The following is a 22,338-nucleotide window of genomic DNA, read 5'->3' on the forward strand; positions in this document are numbered from 1 at the left end:
ATCGAGTGCACACTAATTTCTGCAAAGCACCTGCGGGGTTAACATGCTCACCACACCCCTAGGTGAATACCTTGATGGGTGTAGTTTCCAAAATGGGGTCACTTCTGTGGGGTTTCTACTGTTTTGGTCCCACAGGGGCTTTGAAAATGCAACATAGCGCCCAGAAACCAATCCACCAAAACCTGTACTCCAAAAGACAAATGGCGCTCCTTCCCTTCTGAGCCCTGCCGTGTGTCCAAACAGCAGTTTATGACCACATATGGGGTATTGCCGTACTCGACAGAAATTGCTTTACAAATGTTGTGGTTCTTTTTTTTCCTTTATTTGTTGAGAAAATGAAAAATTTTGAGCTAAAGCTACGTCTTATTGAAGAAAGTTTTTTATTTTTTTATTTTCACTGTCCAATTCTAATTAAATCTATGAAACATCTGTGGGGTCAAAATGCTCACTACACCCGTAGTTGAATTCTTCAAGGGGTGTAGTTTCGTGAATGGAGTCACTTTTGCGGAGTTTCCACTATACTTGTATCCTAGGGGCTTTGCAAAAGCGACATGGTGTCAAGAAGCCAATCCAGCAAAATCTGTACTCCAAAATCCAAATGGTGCTCCTGATTCTTGCCGTGTGCCCAAACAGTAGTTTATGACCACATATGGGGTATTTCCGTACTCCAAAGAAGTTGCTTTACAAATGTTGCTGTTCTTTTTTTCCTTTTTAGTTGTTGAGAAAAGGATTGTTTTTATTTTCACTGCTCAATTCTAATAAAATGCACTAAACACCTGTGGGGTCAAAATGCTCACTACACCCGTAGATTAATTCCTCAACGGGTGTAGTTTCCTAAATGGAGTAACTTTTTGGGCTTTTTCTCTGTTTTGGTCCTTCAGGGGATTTGCAAATGTGACATGGCCTCAGCAAACGAGTCATGCTAAATTTGAGCTACAAAAGCCAAATGGCGCTCTTTCCCTTCTAAGCACTGCCGTGTTTCCAAATAGCCGTTCATGACCACATGTGGGGTATTCTTTTACTCGAGAGAAATTGCTTTACAAATGTTGTGGTGCTTTTTCTCCTTTAGTCCTTGTGGAAATGAGAAAAAATTAGCTAAACCTACATCTTTGAAAGAATGTGGAGTTTAATTTTCACGTCCTACATAGAAATAATTTCTGCAAAAAAACTGTGTGGTCAAAATGTTCAGTATACCCCTAGATAATTTCCTCAAGGGTTGTCGTTTAAAAAATGGGGTCACTTGTGGGGGGTTTCAAGTGTTTTGTCCCCTCAGGGGCTTTGCAAATGCGACATGGCCTCGGCAAACCATTCCTTGTGGAAATGAGAAAAAATTTGCTAAACCTACATTTTCTTTGAAAGAATGTAGATTTACATTTTCTTGGCCTACTGCCAATAATTTCTGCAATAAACCTGTGGGGTCAAAATGCTCACTATACCCCTAGATCATTTCCTTGAAGGGTCTAGTTTCCCAAATTGGATCACTTTAGGGGGATTTCCACTGTTTTGGCACCGCAAGAGCCCTTCAAACCTGACATGGTGCCTAAAATATTTTCTAATAAAAAGGAGGCCCAAAATCCACTAGGTGCTTCTGATGTCGGTGCTTCAGTACATTACCATACTACGGCCACATGTGGGATATTTCTAAAAACTGCAGAATCTGGGAAATATGGAGTTACATTTCTCTGGTTAAACTTTCTGTGTTACAAAAAAAATGGATTAAAAATTAATTTCTGGAAAAGAAAAATGAAATTTGTAAACTTCACCTATACTTTGCTTTAATTCCTGTGAAACGGCTAAAGGGTTAAGAAACTTTCTAAATGCTGTTTGAATAATTTCAGGGGTGAAGTTTTTAAAATGGGATAACTTATTGGGGGTTTCTAATAAATAAGGCCCTCAAAGCCATTTCACAACTTAACTGGCCACTGCAAAAATAGCCTTTTAAAATTTTCTTGAAAATGTGAGAAATTACTGCTAATGTTCAAAGCCTTGTAACGTCCTAGAAAAATAAAACGCTGCCGATCTAAAGTAGACATATGGGGGATGTTAATTAGCAACAATATTGTGTGGTATAACTGCCTGTCTTACAAACCGATACATTTACATGTAGAAAAATGCAAAATTTTGGTGTTTTTCACAATTAAATACTGAATGTATCGAGCAAATTTTACCAGTAACAAAGTCCAATGTGTCACTAGAGAACATTCTCAGAATGGCTTGGATAAGTAAAAGCATTCTGAAGTTATTACCACATAAAGTGAAACATGTCAGATTTGAAAAATGAGGCTCTGTCAGGAAGGTCATTAGTGGCCAAAGCGGGAAGGGGTTAAAACTATATCCTGAAACATACTCTTGTTCTAATCGGCTTTTAGTTTCTGATTTTATTGTTTTGGGGTTTTTTTGTATGGTTTTTTTTGTTTTTTTTTAATTCATGTCTTCTGTACAACATCTTGCCTTAGGTGCAGCTGTTCATAGATTCATAAATTTTCTTTAAGGCTGGGTTAACACAGAGTTTTTTGCAGGCGGAAATTCTGCCTCAAAATTCAGTTTGGAAGTTTGAGTCAGATTTTCCTCTGTCTGCACGCCGATTTTCGCGAGCACCGCGGGCATAAAACTCTGCAAAATACGCTTTCTCTGCCTCCCATTGATGTTAATGGGAGGTCAGAGGTGTAAACGCCCGAAGATCGGGCATGTCCCTTCTTTTTCACGCGAGACGGTTTTACCACTCGCGGGAAAAAGACGCCTCCGCCTCCCATTGAAATCAATGGGAGGCATTTTCGAGCCGTTTTTGACGAGTTTTGCGGCGCGGTTTCCGCGTAAAAAAACTTGTCAAAATACTCTGTATGAACCCAGCCTTAAGCAGCCACATGGATATGAGAAATCTCAGTCAGAAATCGGCTAATTTACTTTTATGGGAGAGTGTTTTGGGCATGTTCTGTGACCTGTGCAGGCAGGAGCTGAGCCGTCCCTGTCTCCTATTGTCAATGTTGGATCCTGTGCAATCCAACTCCAGCTTTATAATATAGTCATTATGCTTTTATTGTAATCCTGCCTGTGATTATTATGAGATGACCGCTGGAGAAGTGATCGATACAGAACAGGAAGTGTCTATTATGAGGGCTGAGTGGACAGTGTGAGAACTGCAAGATTGTAGGATTTTATTTTTAATATTGATGGTGACATGGAAAGTGAAAAATAACAAAAGATCATTATCTGATGCTACATTACCTTTAATGTGCTGTCTTATTTTATTAGACTATTGCAATGGAATTAGAAAATGCAATTCACGAGAAAGAAGAATTAAAACTAAGAGTTCATGCTTACATCTCTGAGGTTTCTAGAATTGAAGCATTAATGGCTGCCAAGGTGAGTGCTGCTGTTAAGTATTCTATTAGATGCCATATCGTCTATTTGAATTTTCACTGTAATCTGGGCTGATTTATTTTTCTGTAATAAGTTATTTATAATTGCTCATATCAGAAGTTGCATCAGCAGATGGTGTACAACACAAGCATACTGCTACAACAAATACTGTGTAACCTTATGTAATCAGATTTGAAGTTTTAGGCCATGTACACTGCATATCCGTCCTGGAATTCCCCCTGAAGAACCGCACCAAATTGTGGTGCAGTTATGCTTTAACCAGTCTGCGTTGTCAGAGTGCTTCTTTCTTCTGTTCTCGTCCTGGTCGGCCTCCTGGGATGACGCTGCAGCGGTCACATGGGATGAAACATCATCCCAGGAGGCCGGTGTGCATGGAAAACAGAAGAAAGCCTCACTAGGACCACGGCCGGGCTGTAAGTAAAAACTTTAATTCATTTTACATTAAAAAAAAGTTTTTTGCTGCGAAGTTGCAGCTTTTCCAACACGAAAATCGTAACATTTGTTGCGGGTTTTACATTTCCATTGATTTCAATGGGGAAATCCTGCAAAAGAAAAGCAGCAATTCCAAAGCATAAATTGACATGCTGTACACCGCAGGTCGATTTCTGAAGGTTGTTCGGTGAATTTTTTTTCAGCGTGTGGATGTGATTTGCTCAAATCTCATCCACTCTGCTGTTACTGTAATATGTTTCGGCTTTTCCGTATTTAAATCAGTTTTGGAAAATCTGCAGTGTTTACGCCACATGTGAACATACCCTAAAGGAGTTTTCCAATCTTTAAAAATTGTGTGATTTAACTACAACATGATTTATCACTTATTAATACAGGGTCTGTAGCTGAAATGTCCCTGTAAGCCAATCTTGCGTGTAGTCCTGTGACCATGCTCCTGGTGTTTACCTCCTGCTTGTGTGACGTTCCATACACCGAACACGTGGATATCTCCCCTCTCCCCTTGTAATGTACGGGACGTTACACATCATATGCCTCAAAACTCCACTTCTCTGCCCCTCTGTCTCTGGAAGAAACCCATCCTACCTTGCTCGTCTCCCGCTGTTTCCCAGCCACTTCCTGATGGGGTGGTTGCAAGTTACGGAAACAGCTGAGCTACGCTGTTTCCGTAACTCCTGTAGAAGTGAATGGGAGTTATGGAAATATAGCACGGCGAACTATGCTATTTACGTAGCCCCCAAGTTCCGTAAACTGCGTAGCTCACTGTGCTATGCTGTTTCTGTAACTCCCGTTCACTTCTGTGGGAGTAATGGAAACGGCATAGCTCAGCTGTTTCCGTTACTCCCGACCACCACATCAGGAAGCAGTGGTAGAATGTGGTTAAGGGTGCCCGGTTCTAGAGAGAGGAGCCGGAGACCTGTATCTATCAGGACCTATACTGTGAATATGCCATAAATGTCCAATATGGGTTAACCCGTTTAAGATGAAAACATTCTGTTTTAGTGTTTGTTCTTTTTGCAGATGATATTGAATTCAGCGTTGTAGTACTTCAGCTTAATTTCATATCTTGCTTTCTAGGAGCAAGAGAACCGAGATCTTCTGGATCAGTTCAGAATGGTTCATAGCCAAGCTGAGGAATGGGAAGTTAAGGCACAAAATGCACTTGGTGAAAGTAGTTCAATAAAGATGGAGCTGCTCTCTGTGGATACTGATAGACGGCATCTTCGAGAACGACTAGAAGATCTAGAAAATGAAGTCCAAGAGGTAGGGCTTGTGTGTAGGGCTCCGCAATACCCATATTTCCTTTTTTATGTTCTGGATGTTCCAGTTTTTAATTAATTTATTAAAAAGGAAATTATACTGTTTTCTAATATATTAATATACATTATTTTAAATTACTTCTCACATACTACTTCTGTCCTGTGTAGTGAAGTCTTGAGCTAACAATCAGGACTAAACATGGCGTCAGACAAACAACCACCACGTTCCATGCATCAGGGTTATATGACATAGGACGTGCGTCAGTCAATTTTGGCGGGAGCGGCCAACGAACTTATATGCATGGGGGCCACCTGACTCCTCCCCGACGGCAAATGTCAGGGAAAATAAAAACCGGTCATATTGTCCAAGCGTGCATGGGGGAGAAATAAGTGTCGACTGATTACACCAAAACATCTAAAAATGTGACCCGGTCTTGTGTAGGAGCAAATCTTTTAGTCTCCTCTCTGAGTTGTTATTGCCAGCATGACAATATCGCCTAGATATGAGAACTTTTTTTTTTTTTGCGGGCCAAATTTAAATTTTTAATGTACCATATATTGTAATGGAACATGTTTAAAAATAATTTTCTGTGGTGGAATGGGACCTTTGGTTTTGGTTGGTTGTTTGTTTTTCTTCCTGGGATTGTGGACATGATTTTTTTTTGGGGGAGGGGGGTTTCCGTCTTCTCCTACTGCTTCTGTACGAACTGATTAGCACAATGTCTGTGGGAAGGGTATGGCCTGTCTAGGTGGAGTCAAAACGCTTTCCTATCTAGTGTAGCTTCCTATTGGCGAGGGCTTATACCCACAGTGCTGTGTCCACCAATTAATTCAATGAGAACGGGATCTCACAGTGAGCAAAAAATCCAATTGTTTTACTATTTTATAAGCAGATTAAATACATGAGATATAAACGTTAATTTTATATATACATATATTTAATATTTATTTTATTTTCACTCCCAAAAAAAAATAATTTATTATAAACTGATTTAAGTAATATGTAATATTCTGATGATGATACGTTCCCTTTTAAAGGGGTATTCTCACTAAGAACATTTATCACCACTGGGACCACCATCGATCACTAGAACAGGAGTGAGGAGGATTTGGAACGGAGCGGATGCCGTTCCATTCAAAATTCTCCTCACTGCGATCGTGCAGTGAGGAGGAATGGGGCTCGGGACCCCTGTTCTAGTAATCCCAGTGGTGTTGGATAGGTGATAAATGTTCTTAGTGGGTAAGCCTATTTAAATAAAAACTGGAATACACTTCCTATAAAGCTTAGTATTAATCAGATTAAATGTTTTCAATACTTCTAATATGTTTGAACTGGGGCCCATATCTTGAAGAGATATTTAGCCATAACCCCAAATTGGTGGGTTTGTGTCGAACATCATCACGTAGATGTAGTACAAAGATGGCAGACCTTGGGCCTTCATTAGGCCCCCAGGCTGCCTAGACAACCATCGATACCCTGTGAACGTGTCACGGGTGGGGCCAATGCCCCCCCCCCCTCTTTTTCTAACAGCTTAGATGCCATGGTCGTTATTGACCACAGCATCTAAAGGGGTGAAACGTGCGGGGTCTTAGTAATTTTACGATCCCGCTCATTGCATTGAAGTGTCAGCTGTAACATACAGGCGCCACCCGTATCTTGTGGAGCGGGCAGAGTCCATTTTATGTGTTTTCCAATAGTTCAAAATCTTATAAATTAATTCTTTCTATATAGTTACCCGAAGTTGATGCCTAGAAAAATGGACTTCGAATAGCAACGTAGCCTTAAAAATACAAAACGTTATGGCTGACTCAATGCGAGGTGGCAAATATTGAGGCTCTTATAGCGGTTTGTTATTTTGAGGCGATGAATATACAGACACAGATGCCACGAGTTTCTGCAACACATCTTGTATCTTTATGACATTATCATAAAGCCACTGCACAATAAACAGGATGTTTTAGTTCAGAAGAATCTGTATAAATCATCAAATGTCATGTAATACTATTCTGTTATACCATTTATGTGCCACTTTGTGTTGGGTGCGGGTTGGTTGTATAGCTTACCCCCATAGAAAAGAAGTGGCAATGTCCACCCTACAGGAAATCTTCCTTTTTTTATTAATTGTAGCCATATTCTGTTCTATTTGTCACTCTTCTTGTTACATCTGTGTCATCTTAAAGATTTATTTTCCTACTATTTCGGCAATATCATTTCTATAACCTTACTTCATTTATATAGTCTGGACACATTCTGCAGTGCTGTACAATCCACAATACGATTTACAGTTTGAATAGAAGAATGCATTTAATATTTTCATGATTTCTCTATTTTAGAACAACATTTGATGTAATGTTTTGGTAGAAAACAAGCAGGCTATCGGCACATGTTTTTGAAGTATATATCTAGTTGTGGTCACTCTTAAAGCTTATCTGTATCAATCGCATATTTGTTTACTTCAATGGCGGCAGACACCGTTATACTTTGCATAAAAAATATCAAACCCCTGACAAAAGAAGTGAAAAACAGAGTCCGGTTTAGTTTCATATTCTAGTATACATTGTGTTTTACAAAATTTGCCAATTTTAGCCTAATACATTTCTCTTTTGCAGCACATGAATGCTCATCAGGCTTATGAAGCTCAAATATCGTCCATGGCCAAGGCCTTATCCAAACTAGAGGAGCAACACCGACATGAGCAAGATGAGAAGGCTTTGATTCTGTCTGACTTGGCATCAGTGAGGGAGCTGTGTGTTAAGGTGGACTCAAGTAAAGAGCAGTTCTCCAGGCAACTAACTGCGAGAAACATGGAGTATGAAAGAGTAAGTATCAGCCCAGATGTGCAAAACACAACACGCCATCATTTTTATTGAGACCTTTCATTTCACGCACGCTAAAGATTACATTTTGGAGAAGCATTACGTTTTTCTCGAGTTTTTTTTAGAAATCGTGCATCTCTGGTCCGTGACTTGTATTTGGTGTGGTGCACAACCCATTTATAATGACTGGGTCTGTGGTGCTATACGAAGCACAGCCGTGGACAAGAATGGTGCGAATTCTGTAGAAATACTTTTTTCTAATCCACTTTTTTACATAAAAAACGGCCATCAGCATGTGCTCTTTCCCTTTACATGTGACGCAATACACTTACTGCAGCTATTCTAACATTTCCCGTGGTTTCTTTTTTTCTCTGCCCATGCTTGGAAGTATAATTGTTCCACCCAGAAGATACAGCATTTTTCTTCTGTTTATATATTTATATAATGAAATTGGGTGATTTATGGAAAATAGGGCAAATGACAAAAAAGTGCTTGCCCAAAAGTCTTGTTGCTGCTCTTTTACATTAGTCTTTAGCAGAAGGTTTCTTTGTGCTAAATAACAAAAAGCAATAGTTAAATAGCAATTTAACATGAGATAATCTTAAGGTGCCCATCCACATTCGGTATATGACAAATCTCCGCCGACGGCAGATGTTAATCAGAAAGAAGGACAGGGCTTGTTGGAATTTAACATGCCTCATTCATTTGTTCCCACAGGAGATAAGCTGCTGCCTGAAGTGTCTGGCAGCTGCTTATTTCTCCTCCCCCCATTAAAATAAACATGCATGTTCGGCCAAGCATGCATGTTTATGGAGCAGTCGGGAGGAATAACTGTCAGCCGAACAAGCGTTTAGCTGACCGTTATTTTAATGTGTATGGCCGTCTTTAGCCTTCGCTTTTTCCAGTATAGTCATAGAAGCTAACGCTTAATTATTGGTGCTGTAATTGCATTAGTAGTTCACTCTTAATTACAAGAACTTCTCAATTTTGTTAGTCTCTCACTTAACGTTCTTAAATATTCAAGGCATTTTACCTAACCCTATTCCATCCCTGCACCGTAATAGTACGGCACGGCTCGTGTTTCGTTCCCACGAACCGCTGTGCTATTACTCCGCAGTGATGGTCTGGGCTTAGGAGCTGTGTCCCTGCCATCACTTGCGGGTGTCGGCTGTATTACACAACAGATATCCCACTCTTAACCGCCAGGATCGAAGATCATGCTGATCCCAGATATTTTACCCTTTAGATGTCATGATCAATAGCACCTAAGGAGTGTAACAGAGGGGGCACCCTCTGTAAAAACCCACCGGCACTCTTGCGACACGATTGTGGGGTGCCGATGGGATACTATGACCACTGCTATAGACCCCCAGTTCTGCCATAGCTATGTGCCTATCACAGGCAATAATGCTTTTAAATACTATGTAATATATTATACAAGTGCAATCGATCAACTGTTTGTAGCTGTGAGTTCCCTTGTCCAAAATTAATAAAATAACCCTTTTTTTTTTTTTTTGCCACATTCAAAATGATTTTATTTAGTAAATATAGTAAACTATAAAAAAAAGTTATTTAAAGTAACGTCGCAATTGTGACGACCAATAGAATAAAGATGACACATTTATCTTTATGGACATGTCTTTTTTCAACCGTACTAACTATGTAACCACACGACAAATGTTGTAAAAAGTATGTACACCAAAATATGTGCCATTGATAACTACAACTTGTCACGCAGAAAAAACAAGCCGTCATACAGCCACGGCGATGTAAACTTGAGAAAAGTTATGGCTCTTGTGATGTGACGATTAGAAAACAGAAAAATCACCTCATCCATAATAGGTGCTGCCTCCTAAATACTGCAGGTGCAGGAAATTGTAGAAGGGGTTAGGCTTGTCCATACCGCTAGTAAGACATTTTACACTGATTTGGTTACTTTTCTCCTAAATGTACCTTATTGTGTATACTTGCCAAGCTCCTGGATGAACTGGAAGATATGAAGTCAGAAGCTGAACTTTTAAAGAAACAGTTAGCAAGCGAGAGACTCACAATTAAGAATCTGGAGACGTTGCTGGCCACTAACCGAGAGAAGGAGTTCCAGAGTCACCTGAGTACCCATGAGAAGGAATCAGAAATTCAGTTACTGAGAGATAAACTGACGCTAGCAGAGAGTAAGCTGTGAGTATCCTTTCTTCATGAGATTTTTTTTTTCACAGTAATAAATGCAACGTTGCACCAAGGACATTTCGTGGTGCACATCGTTTATTTCTTAGGTTCTGAACTGTGTATCTACAGGCAGCCTCTTATATTACTTATGGCTCTTTTACACCTGCTTATCATCAGCCCGTGCAACGAGACATCGTTGATCGGCGCTCGTTTGCTCCTGTCACACAGCGCTATGGATGGGGATGAGCAGTCGTTACTCCGATCACTCGTCCCCATACATTATTATCATGTCGGCAGCGCGTCGCCCTGTTTACACAGGGAGATGTGCTGCCAACCACCATAATATTTTACTTTTTTTAAAACGATACGACCAGCAGATGATCATCTGCTGATCGCTGTCCTGTTTACACAGGGCAATTATCGGCAACAAGCGTTGTTTGAAAGCTTGTCTGCCCGATAATCACCCAGTGTAAAACCATTTACAGTTTGCTGTTCCTATCTTGTGGGCACTGTATTGTTACCCTGCCTAAAGGGAGTGCATGGAAGGTATATGGTTAAGGCATATAGATCTGCTCTCACCTCCATCTTTTATTATTTATTTAGGATTGTTTTTCTTCCCTATGTCTAGTTCGTTCCTTTGCTGATTTCTTCGTTTTTCTAGATGGCCTAATCCTCACTTTTAGCACAAGCATATTTTTACTGAGCAATAGATTCTATACAAGATCACCAACAGATGTGTGTAAGGTTTAAAGTGTATGTCCGCCTCTTCACACCATGTCATTTTAGGTCTAACATTCTGTGTTAATTTAAGTTCTTAATATATCTTTATAGCGGTCGGAGCTCAGTTTTTCTGATACAGAGCTCCAAATCTACCTGCAGCTGCCCCAAGCGGCATACTGCTTTATTACGACGTTCAATGTATACAGTTGGACCTATTTAGATTACAAAAAAAAAATATTAAAATAACAGATTCTGTCAGAGGAGAACCAACCAACTACTGCCCAGATACAATGTCTATTGAAAAAGCAGAATTTGCTCAACCGGAATATAAACGTAATAATGTAACTGAATTCTATATACTGTTTTTGCCTGTCGATTTGCAATCCTGTAAATATAAAATAGAAGTTGAACATGTTTGTATAGTCGCTGTTCTACAGTATATGTTTCTTTGTTATTCTAATGGTAAATCTCTATCTCCTTGCAAATTTAGCAACAGTCACTCCCGGGAAGCAACCATGCTTCGTAACAAACTCACACAGTTGCAGTCTGACTTTGATATTGCAAAACGACATCTTACAACAGAGCGATTTGAGAGGTAATAAATAATACACTTTAACATGCTCTCGAATGATTGAAATACATGCACTAGAACCCACCATAACTGCCATATCCAAAACATGAATTGGGTCATTTAGGGAATGAATAAACTTGAGATTTTGGTCTCCCGGTATGTGTTATAATTATTTTTTATGTTATATTATGCTATGGCAAAAGCTGGGTTTTAACATTATAAAACGAATGTTCTCAAAAATAGGAGTAGTGAGCTTTCATGTTTACCTGTTTATATTCATTATGACAGAGAGCGTGCAGTTCAGGAGTTACGTCGTCATGGTCTGTCCACATCATCCATCCGCGCTTCTTCACCACTTACTTCAACAATGAAGTCGCCTGCTTTATCTCCAGACCGCTCCATATTAAGATCAGTGGATCGAGGATCTGACAAGTCAGCAGAAAAGTAAGTTTTACTTTTCGATCTTACTAAAGGGGTTATCCCGGACTTTTGAAATGGGCAGCAGGGCAGGGGGTGGCAGAACCTAAAAAAAATAGCAGATACTCAGCCCTTGAAATACACCCTTCTCCAGTGCTGAGGTCCCATTCTTTGCCGCTCACCTGCCATTTATCAGTCACATGCTGTTTATCTGTCAAGTGCCGCAGCAGCCAATTGCAGGCCTCCGTGTTGATGCTGCCATGAATGGCACATGACTGCTAAGGCCAGTGATTGGCTGCAACAGCATGTGACTGATGAACAGTACATGAACGCTGCAGGAGCTTCTGGGACTAGATTAGCGGGGAACTGAAAAATTGTTAGCCCCCGCAAAAAAATAAAATAACGGAACATAAGTCAAATTAAAAAAAATTGTTCTAGGATGCGCACAGAATATGTAAATGTCTTGACATCAGAAGTCTGGTACAAGCTTTCTGTCCAGCAGCTCCCGTCATGCCCAGCATTGGTCCCATAAACCCTGGCAATATACAGTGTAAAGACACGATATCTGGCGGCGCTTGCTATAGGAATCGCTGTCTATAGCTTTTATATAGCCGTTATCAAGTGACTACTTCTCTAGCAGCATACTGATGGTCTTAAATCCCTGTCATTAAAAGTTCTGTTTTTTTTCTTTTCACGCAGGAGTGTAAGTTTCAAGGAATGATGGTTCCAAGAGAAAAAGAGACAAACATGAATGTTTCTAGATTTTCAGGCAGTTTTTTTTTCGTCTTTTCATGCTGCATTTGCTCAGTGTACACCTCATACACCTCAAATAAACATATTTGAACATAATTTCATCCAATTATGAAAATGTGTAATCCACAGAAACATGAATGCCTTACATAATGTAGACATCCACATGAAAGACGTCATGGAGGCTGTATAGTTATTGAATGTTGGGCTGGTCTTGTATAGCTCCGTCTGTAGACTTGGTTGAGCACAAGCCATATTACGCTAACCAATTTATGTTGGGGACCTCCAGATCTGGTGCTGCTGTCCTTTTGGAAAGGTTATGGGAAACCAATGTCATACACATTAAGTGTTCTTTTGAGCTTTGTAAAGAAAATCTCAGGTAATTTGCACTATGAACTCACAAATTTCTGTTTTCATTTGTTTTACATTGTTTATATGTTGACTGCGGTGTGATGCATAAATATTAATATTTCCTGCGTGTTACCAGTATTCCATTAAAAAACAGCCTTATGTGCATAAGCCCACAAAAAGTGCACTAGCAAATGTACAAAATGCCCTTAAGAAGCTGACCGGCTTCAATACTTATACTATGTACTCATAACATATAGATTTATGTGCTTTACTGAATGTTATATATTAATACATATTGATATAAAATATTGTGCGTACAAAACAGTCTTAAATTCACAGACTATTTTGACCACTGTTTCCCTCGATATAGGCCAATCTATTGTTCATGATGAATTGAGAAATATTTACTAATGCCTTGAACGAGTTAAGACGAATAAGACACCTATTATGTATTTTACCTTTTGGTTTGACTAAAATGTACCTTTTATGTTTCATTTCATATAACTGTTAGTAAATATGAATAATGTAAAATATTTTTATGTAATATTAGCCAATTGTGAATTTTTACTCCACTGTAAAATAATCCCGATTTTGTGTCCGTGTATTTATTTTTATATAAATTACTATTTATAACTAAATAAATTTGACTTTTTTTTTTTCCATCTGTGTACTTTGAGTTCATTTATAAAATATTTCCACTCGACAATGTGAAAACCGTTAAAGGGAAACGGTCAGTAGTTTTAGGCCTTTAAAGCTGCTGACCGAGAGATATATGGAGGGAGGGCACTGCAAACATATTGTTTTTGTCTCTGTCATTACCAAGTAACTGATGTTTGATTTCCACCGGCGTGGCGAAGTAAAGTTCCACACTCTGCTCTGAGTAATGTCTCTAGCGGCCAATCCGGAGACCACTCGAGCCGCTACGCAGAGGGGCGGGATAGCAGTGCAGGAGCACTTGCACATCAAGCGCCCGCCTTAGTGGCACATGCAATCGGCTTGTCGCAGGAATTAAACATTTTCTCTGTGATGCAACTTGCGTGACCGAGACAAAATGTATGTTTACAATGCCCTCCCCTATATCACTCGGTCAGCAGTTTTCAAGGCCTCAAAACTTCTGACAGGTACCCGTTAACTGTATTCTCTGTTACTCAATTCAGTTTATAGGGCATGCCACTACTTGGCCAGAAGTATGTGCACACAAACATCACATCTCGTTTTTAAAACCATGGACGTGAATATGGAATGCATGCCACACATGCTTCTGTATCACACTTTTCTTGGATAGTACTTACAATATTCAGCATTTTGGAACATGGTGGTAGAAAATGGTATCCATTCAGCCACAAGAGCATTAAGAAAGTCAATTTAAATGATGGGGTTGAAATCATGGGTCTGTTCAGGCTTGTCACACAATACATTGCTTGCAGTGAATAGGGAGAGAAGTAGTAGAGCACTATGCATAGATAAACCAGCTTCACTACACATCCTGCAGTATAATAATACACACAAATTCTACTCCAGAAATCAACATGGTCTTAATAATGACAGTCCTTACCACCTACAAAAAAGAAATTAGGGCTCATACTATAGAATGCAAAGTGTATGCTGGTGCATGACCCCTATGTAGATGTAGGTAATTCACTGTAAAGCTATGATTGCCTGGCTATGCATTCAGCGCGTACTTTTTAATATTCACTTGTATTCTTTGTGTGTGTGTGTGTGTATGTATGTATATATATATATATATATATATATATATATATATATATATATATAATGTCACTTATGTTATGTTTTTATTACATGAATGAATGCCCCAGTATTAATACTATATTGTTAAATGACCTAAGCTCTGTTTTTTATTTTTTATTTAGAGGTTCTCTGTATGCACAGAATATATATATTGATAGCATAAGGCTTCATTTAGATGACCGTATTTTGGTCAGTATTTACCTACAGTATTTGTAAACTAATATCAAATTTGGGTCAACAACACTAAAGAGTTACAAATCTTTTCATTATACTCTCTGTGGAGGTTCTGCTGGTTTCGGCTTACAAATACTGATCTAATACTGCCCTCTGAGTGAGACCCAAGGTTGCCACTAGGGGAAAGATGGATTCTCATAGGTTCAATTAGTTAATTTGAAACAAAAATAAATAAATTTCAAACCAGGATGAATCTTCACAGACCTACAATAAAACAGCAGATGGATACACCCGTGGGCAGTGGCGGATCCCCGTAGTTCCGCTATGAGTGGCTTCCCGGGGGGGGGGCCAATGGCCGCCAAAAGACCACATCGCAGTTTTTGCCGCGAATCACGGCAAAAACAGGGACTAAACTGAAGGCCCCTGGAGTCAACTGTCATCGCTGGCAAGGCAAGGGAACAGTCTGTAATTTTACCAGTGAAAGATATATAATTAAAAAAACAGAAAATCACATAGTCAAAATTATATATATTTATTTGCATTGTGCACAGAGAAATAAGTATTTCATCCCCTACCAACCATTAAGAGTTCAGCCTCCTCCAGACCAGTTACACGCTCCAAATCAACTTGGTGCCTGCATTAAAGACAGCTGTCTTAAATGGTCACCTGTATAAAAGACTCCTGTCCACAGACTCAATTAATCAGTCTGACTCTAACCTCTACAACATGGGCAAGACCAAAGAGCTTTCTAAGGATGTCGGGGACAAGATCATAGACCTGCACAAGGCTGGAATGGGCTACAAAATCATAAGTAAGACGCTGGGTGAGAAGGAGACAACTGTTGGTGCAATAGTAAGAAAATGGAAGACATACAAAATGACTGTCAATCGACATCGATCTGGGGCTCCATGCAAAATCTCACCTCGTGGGGTATCCTTGATCCTGAGGAAGGTGAGAGCTCAGCCGAAAACTACACGGGGGAACTTGTTAATGATCTCAAGGCAGCTGGGACCACAGTCACCAAGAAAACCATTGGTACCACATTACGCCGTAATGGATTAAAATCCTTCAGTGCCCGCAAGGTCCCCCTGCTCAAGAAGGCACATGTACAGGCCCGTCTGAAGTTTTCAAATGAACATCTGGATGATTCTGAGAGTGATTGGGAGAAGGTGTTGTGGTCAGATGAGACTAAAATTTAGCTCTTTGGCATTAACTGAACTCGCCGTGTTTGGAGGAAGAGAAATGCTGCCTATGACCCAAAGAACACCGTCCCCACTGTCAAGCATGGAGGTGGAAACATTATGTTTTGGTGGTGTTTCTCTGCTAAGGGCACAGGACTACTTCACCGCATCAATGGGAGAATGGATGGAGCCATGTACCATCAAATCCTGAGTGACAACCTCCTTCCCTCCACACCAGGACATTAAAAATGGCTCGTGGCTGGGTCCTCCAGCACGACAATGACCCGAATAATACAGCCAAAGCAACAAAAGAGTGGCTCAAAAAGAAGCACATTAAGGTCATGGAGTGGCCTAGCCAGTCTCCAGACCTTAATCCCATCGAAAACTTATGGAGGGAGCTGAAGATCCGAGTTGCCAAGCGACAGCCTCGAAATCTTAATGATTTAGAGATGATCTGCAAAGAGGAGTGGGCCAAAATTCCATCTAACATGTGCGCAAACCTCATCAACTACAAAAAACGTCTGACTGCTGTGCTTGCCAACAAGGGTTTTGCCACCAAGTATTAAGTCTTGTTTGCCAAAGGGATCAAATACTTATTTCTCTGTGCACAATGCAAATAAATATATATAATTTTGACTGTGATTTTCAGTTTTTTTTTTTAATTTAATCTATCTCTCACTGTTAAAATTAACCTAGCCTAAAAATTCTAGACTGTTCATGTCTTTGACAGTGGGCAAACTTACAAAATCAGCAAGGGATCAAATACTTATTTCCTTCACTGTGTGTGTGTGTGTGTGTGTATATATATATATATATGCAGGCGGCGCGATGACGTCATGGTGCCACTGGCGTCGTTCCGCTGGATGCGGCCTGGTCAGAAGAGACCAGGCCTGCATCATCGAAATAGAGGACGTAGCTGGAACGGGGACAGGTAAGTGTGGCGCATCTACAGGAGGGCTGTGTGGCGATTTCTACAGTGGGGATGTGTGGCGCTTTCTACAGGGGGGGGTGGCGCTATCTACAGGGGGCTGTATGTGATGTTATCTACAGGGGGTTGTGTTAGGCGCTATCTACAGGGGGTCTGTGTGGCACGATCTACAGGGGGGCTGTGGTTCTGTCTATAGAGGGGCTGTGTGGTGCTATATACAGGGGGGCTGGCGCTATCTACACGGGGCACTGTATGTACTACTTTACTTTGCAGTGTTTGACACAATTATATTCAGGGCACAGTGTTTGGTACTATTTTATTCAGGGGCGCAGTGTATGGTGCTATTTAGGGGCACCATGAGAATTTTATCTTCGTTTATAGGTTTGGAGATTTTGGAAAAGTGAGGAGCCGAAGACATCTCCGTGGTAAATTCTACAGAAATGGGTCATGACCAGGTCAAGTCACCTGTAAGACACTGGATTTATAGAGAATCTGTCACCTCTCCTAACATGTTTATTATAGGAAATCCTTGTATTTCACAAAAAGTCAATGCGCAGTCCAGGACTGATAGACAAATAGATTTTTCCATTCCCCTTGTCAGGAGGATGTGTCTCTGCACAGTGTGATACTGTCAGCAATGGTTGGAGACTTGTCAGTATGTAGGGACACAGCCCTGTGACAAGCGGAATCGTGGCACCTATTTGTTAATGCTTGCACAAAAAGGTAGTGCTAACAATAGTTATGGCAAGGCGGTGGTGGAGAAGGGGGGGGGCCTATGTTTGGGTAATAGCCCAGGGCCTATAGTCTAATTAATCTGCCACTGCCCGTGGGTAAAAACTTCTCTAGACCAGACCACAGTTTGTCAGATTTAAAAGTCCTAATACTGAAGGGCCATTTTAAGAACGACAGAGAGAGAAAAAATTGAGAATTCAAGCTGATGATAAAATTCCTCAATCTAACACCTGTATTTATGAGCCACTACATGGTCACATCCCCCATCAGACTCACTCCAGATTCCTTATCTCCTAAGTAATTACTCCTATAACCTCAGTTTCCATATCGTCCCCCATGATGGCACTCTAGGAGGATGACCTCTGTAGGGACAGGAAACTGAGAGGTTAAAAGGGCCTCAGCCTCCCACCAGTGCATTTCCTGTCCCTACGGGAGTCAAGACGAAGAGAGGATCCTCTTCCCCTTTAGGGGGGGGGGGATTTGCTTAGAATAAATCTAACCTTGATGTGGTTTGGAGCTTCCAACCGAAATTCCACTTGGGGAGGAGCGTACCCAGTGGTTTTCCCTCCCTCTTGTCGAAGATCCACCCGTCTGCCTGCGGTCCCGTGAGACTAACGCCAAACGGAGTGCAGCACTTCCGCCAGTGTCCCTATCCACGTGGGATTCAGCCTGCCGGCTAACACCTGGCGGCTGTGGTGTCAGATGACCGCGCGGACGGAAGTACGTCATAAGCGGATACTGCATCGGGAACGATGCAGCAGGTAAAAGACTGGCGTGTTCAGTTACAATTTGCCACGTGCATCCTTCTCTGAGGTCTATGTTTCCCAGCATGTCCATTCCTGGCGCCGATCTGGTGGGGTCCCAGTATACTGATTCTGAGGCATCCTGCCCGACTACCTTGAGTCCCCCCCCCCCCCCAGGGAATGAGAATACCTGCCATGTTAAATGTCCAGAGGTGGAAACTTTACTAGCTGGGTCTCCCTCCCTCTCTCTCTTTCTTATTATTAGGTGGAGAAAGAGGGGTTCCAAGAACCTAAGCATGGAGAGCTTAGATGATTCAAATGCGCTACATGCTCGAAGACAGGCAGAAGCATACAAAAAACAGCTATTTTCATCATGTTTTAACCCCTTTAGGATGCAGCCTGTTTTGGCCTTGTGGCACAGCCACATGTGTCACTTTATGTGGTAATAACTTGGGAATGCTTTTACCTATCCAAGCGATTCTGAGATTGTTTTCTCGTGACATATTGCACTTCATAATAGTGGAAAAATTTGGTCGATAAATTCAATATTTATTCGTGAAAAACACCAAAATTTAGAGAAAATTTACAAAAATGTGCATTTTTCTAAATGTAAATGTATCTGCTTGTAAAACAGATAGCAATACCACACAAAATAGTCACTAGTTACCATTTCCCATATGTGTACTTTGTTTGCATTGTTTTTTGAACGTCCTTTTGTTTTTCTGGGACATTACAAGGCTTAGAACTTTAGCAGCAATTTCTCACATTTTCAAGAAAATTTCAAAAGGCTATTTTTACAGGTACCAGTTTAGTTCTGAAGTGGTTTTGAGGGCCTTATATATTTGAATCCCCCAATAAATCACCCAATTTTAAAAACTGCACCCCTAAAAGTATTCAAAACAGCATTCAGAAAGTTTCTTAACCCTTTAGGCGTTTCACAGGAAATAAAGCAAAGTAGAGGGGAAATGTACAATTTTCATTATTTTTTTTTGCCGAAATTCATTTGTAATAAAAAAAAAATCTGTAACACAGAAGGTTTTACCAGAGAAACGCAACTCAATATTTGGTTCCCAGGTCCTACAGTTTTTAGGAATATCCCAGATGTGGACCTAGTGTGCTAATGGATCGAAACACCGGCCTCAGAAGCAAAAGAGCACCTACAGGATTTTGGGGCCTGCTTATTTTTAGATTATGTTTTAGGCACCATGTCGGGTCTTGTGGTGCCAAAACAGTGGAAACGCCCCAAAAGTTACCCCATTTTGGAAACTAGACCCCTCAAGGAATTTATCTAGGGGTATAGTTAGCACTTTGACCCACAGGTATTTTTCTATATTTATTGGAGTTAGTCTGTGAAAATTAAAATCTACTTTTTTTTCTGAAAAAACATAGAAATTTTTAATATTTACAAGGAATAAAGAAGAAAATGCACCCTAACATTTGTAAAGCATCTTCTCCTGATTACGGAAATACCCCATTTGTGGTAATAAACTGATGTTTGGACTCACAGCAGTGCTCAGAAGGGAAGGAGGGCCATTTGGATTTTGGAGCGCAGATTTTGCTGGATTGGTTTTTAGTGCCATGTCGCGATTGCAACGCCCTGGAGGGAACAAAACAGTGGAAACACCCCAAAAGTGACCCCATTTGGGAAACTACACCCCTCATGGAATTTTTCTAAGGGTATAGTAAGCATTTATACCACACAGGTTTTTTGTGGACGTTAGTAGAATTAGGCCGTGAAAATGAATATAAACATTTTTGTCCACTAAAACGTTACATTTTTTCATTTTCACAAGGGATAAAGGAGAAAGTCGTCCTAAATTTGTAACACAATCTCTCCCGAGTATGACAATACCCCACATGTGGTAATAATTTATTTTTTTAATAGAAATTAATCTTTGCAGGATTGATCCTTTTTTGCTTTTCCATTTTTAGTTTTTCACTCCACACCTTCGAAACGCCGTAACTTTTTTATTTTTCCATGAATAGAGTGGTGTGAGGGCTTATTTTTTTGCGGGAAGAATTGTAGTTTCTATTGACACCATTTAAAGTACCATATAATGTACCGGGAAAACCGAAAATAAAATTCTCTGCGGGGTGAAATTGGAAAAAACTGTGATTCCTCCATTGCCTTTTTGGTTTCTTTTTTACCACTTTCACCGTGCGGTAAAAACTACAACATAACTTTATTCTGCGGGTCAATACAATTACGGTGATACCAAATGTGTATATATATATATATATATATATATATATTTATATTTTACTACTTTTACAAAGAAAAAACTATTTGTTAAAAAAAAAAATTGTTTTGTATCAACACATTCTGAGAGCCAGAACTTTTTTATTTTTTGGTCGATTGAGCGGTGTGAGGGCTTATTTTTGGCGGGACAAGCTGTAGGTTTTATTGGTACCATTTTTTGGTACATAGAACTTTTTTATCACTTTTTATTACATTTTATTTAGAGCTTTGGTGACCAAAAAACTGTAATTTTGTAGTTTTTAAATTCTTTATTTCGTACAGCATTCATAATGCGCTATAAATGACAATTTTACTTTATTCTGCGGGTCGGTACGATTACGGCGATACCATATGTATATCATTTTTTTATGTTTTGCAGCGTTTGCACAATAAAATCACTTCTTTATAAAATAATTTATTTTCTGTGTCACCATCTTCTGAGAGCCGTAACTTTTTTATTTTTCAGTCAAAAAAGCGGTGTAAGGGCTTGTTTTTTGCGGGACGGTTTGTAGTTTTTATTGGTACTATTTTGGGGTACATGCGACTTTTTTATCACTTTTTATTCTCTATTTTGGTACGGGTGGTGACCAAAAAAATAGTGATTCTGGCATTGTTTTTAGTTTGGTTTTTTTGCGGCGTTCACCATGCGGTAAAAATAACATTATAGTTTTATAGATTGTGTTGTTACGAACGCGTTGATACCAAATAGGTGTACTGTTTGCAGAGGGAGGACACCCGTTCAAAAAATAGGCATGGTAACATCCCGTTTAAGGGGGAATATGTTTGTGGTCCAGATCTAGACAAAATACTAGAGAAGGCGGCAGATAGGAAAAAGTGGTTTCCAGATGATAAACCAACCAAAATAAAGTTTCCCTTTCGTTCCCAGAGGCCCCAGGGTGAAAACTATAGAGGGAAAGGGAAGACAGGTCGTTGGAGTTATCCAAAAGTAGGAAGGGGTAGAGGTTTCTTACTCAACGCAAATAGAACAGACCATGACGTCAAAGTTGGAGGAAGGTTGTTAACATTCTACAATTTATGGAGCAACATCACCCACAACAAATGGGTCCTAGACATAATAAAGAACGGCTCCCGTGTGGAATTTTCAACCTTTCCTCCGAAGAGATTTGTTCTCACAACAAAACCCTCACAGTTTCTGAAAAATCAGATGTTAGACAAAATCTGGAGACTACACCAGACAGGTGTAATATCCCAAGTACCTCAGGGTCAGTGGGGAGAAGGTCACTACTCCTCCCTGTTTCTTATTTTTTTTAAAAGCCAGACCGTTCATACAGGCTAATAATAAACTTTAAACCCCTCAACAAATACTTTGTTTACAGGAGATTCAAGATAGAGTCCTTAGCATCCACCACTCCCCTGATAAAGAAAGGGGCTTATATGTGCACCCTGGATTTAAAGGACGCTTATTACCACGTCCCCATTCATCCCTCCTCACAAAGATTCCTAAGATTTGAAGTAAGGAACACGACTGGTCAGGTGCTCCATTACCAATTTACATCTCTCCCCTTCGGAATTTCAGCTGCCCCAAGGGTGTTTACAAAAATTATGACAGAGGTGATAGCCTCTTTTCGCAGACAGGCAATTATTATAATTCCCTACCTGGACAACTGCCTGATTACAGCAGAGACCCAGGAGATTCTTTCCGCCCAGGTAAACCTAGTGACAAACCAAGTAGCAGAACTGGGTTGG

General features: G+C 40.2%; 1 protein-coding gene across 1 annotated transcript in view; it reads left to right on the plus strand.

The window, feature by feature from the left end:
* CEP135 (centrosomal protein 135) overlaps positions 1–12,630 on the plus strand; it is a 90,050-nt gene extending 77,420 nt beyond the window's left edge. Inside the window, exons 20-26 of the mRNA XM_075859930.1 lie at positions 3,253–3,363; positions 4,909–5,094; positions 7,701–7,910; positions 9,883–10,085; positions 11,284–11,388; positions 11,653–11,808; positions 12,481–12,630. Coding sequence (XP_075716045.1) covers positions 3,253–3,363; positions 4,909–5,094; positions 7,701–7,910; positions 9,883–10,085; positions 11,284–11,388; positions 11,653–11,808; positions 12,481–12,502 — 993 coding nt within the window. The 3' untranslated portion in view covers positions 12,503–12,630. The remainder of the gene's footprint in view (positions 1–3,252; positions 3,364–4,908; positions 5,095–7,700; positions 7,911–9,882; positions 10,086–11,283; positions 11,389–11,652; positions 11,809–12,480) is intronic.
* The last annotated feature ends 9,708 nt before the right edge of the window (positions 12,631–22,338 follow it).

This window comes from Rhinoderma darwinii, chromosome 1 (assembly GCF_050947455.1).
Source record: "Rhinoderma darwinii isolate aRhiDar2 chromosome 1, aRhiDar2.hap1, whole genome shotgun sequence".
Lineage (NCBI taxonomy): Eukaryota > Metazoa > Chordata > Amphibia > Anura > Rhinodermatidae > Rhinoderma > Rhinoderma darwinii.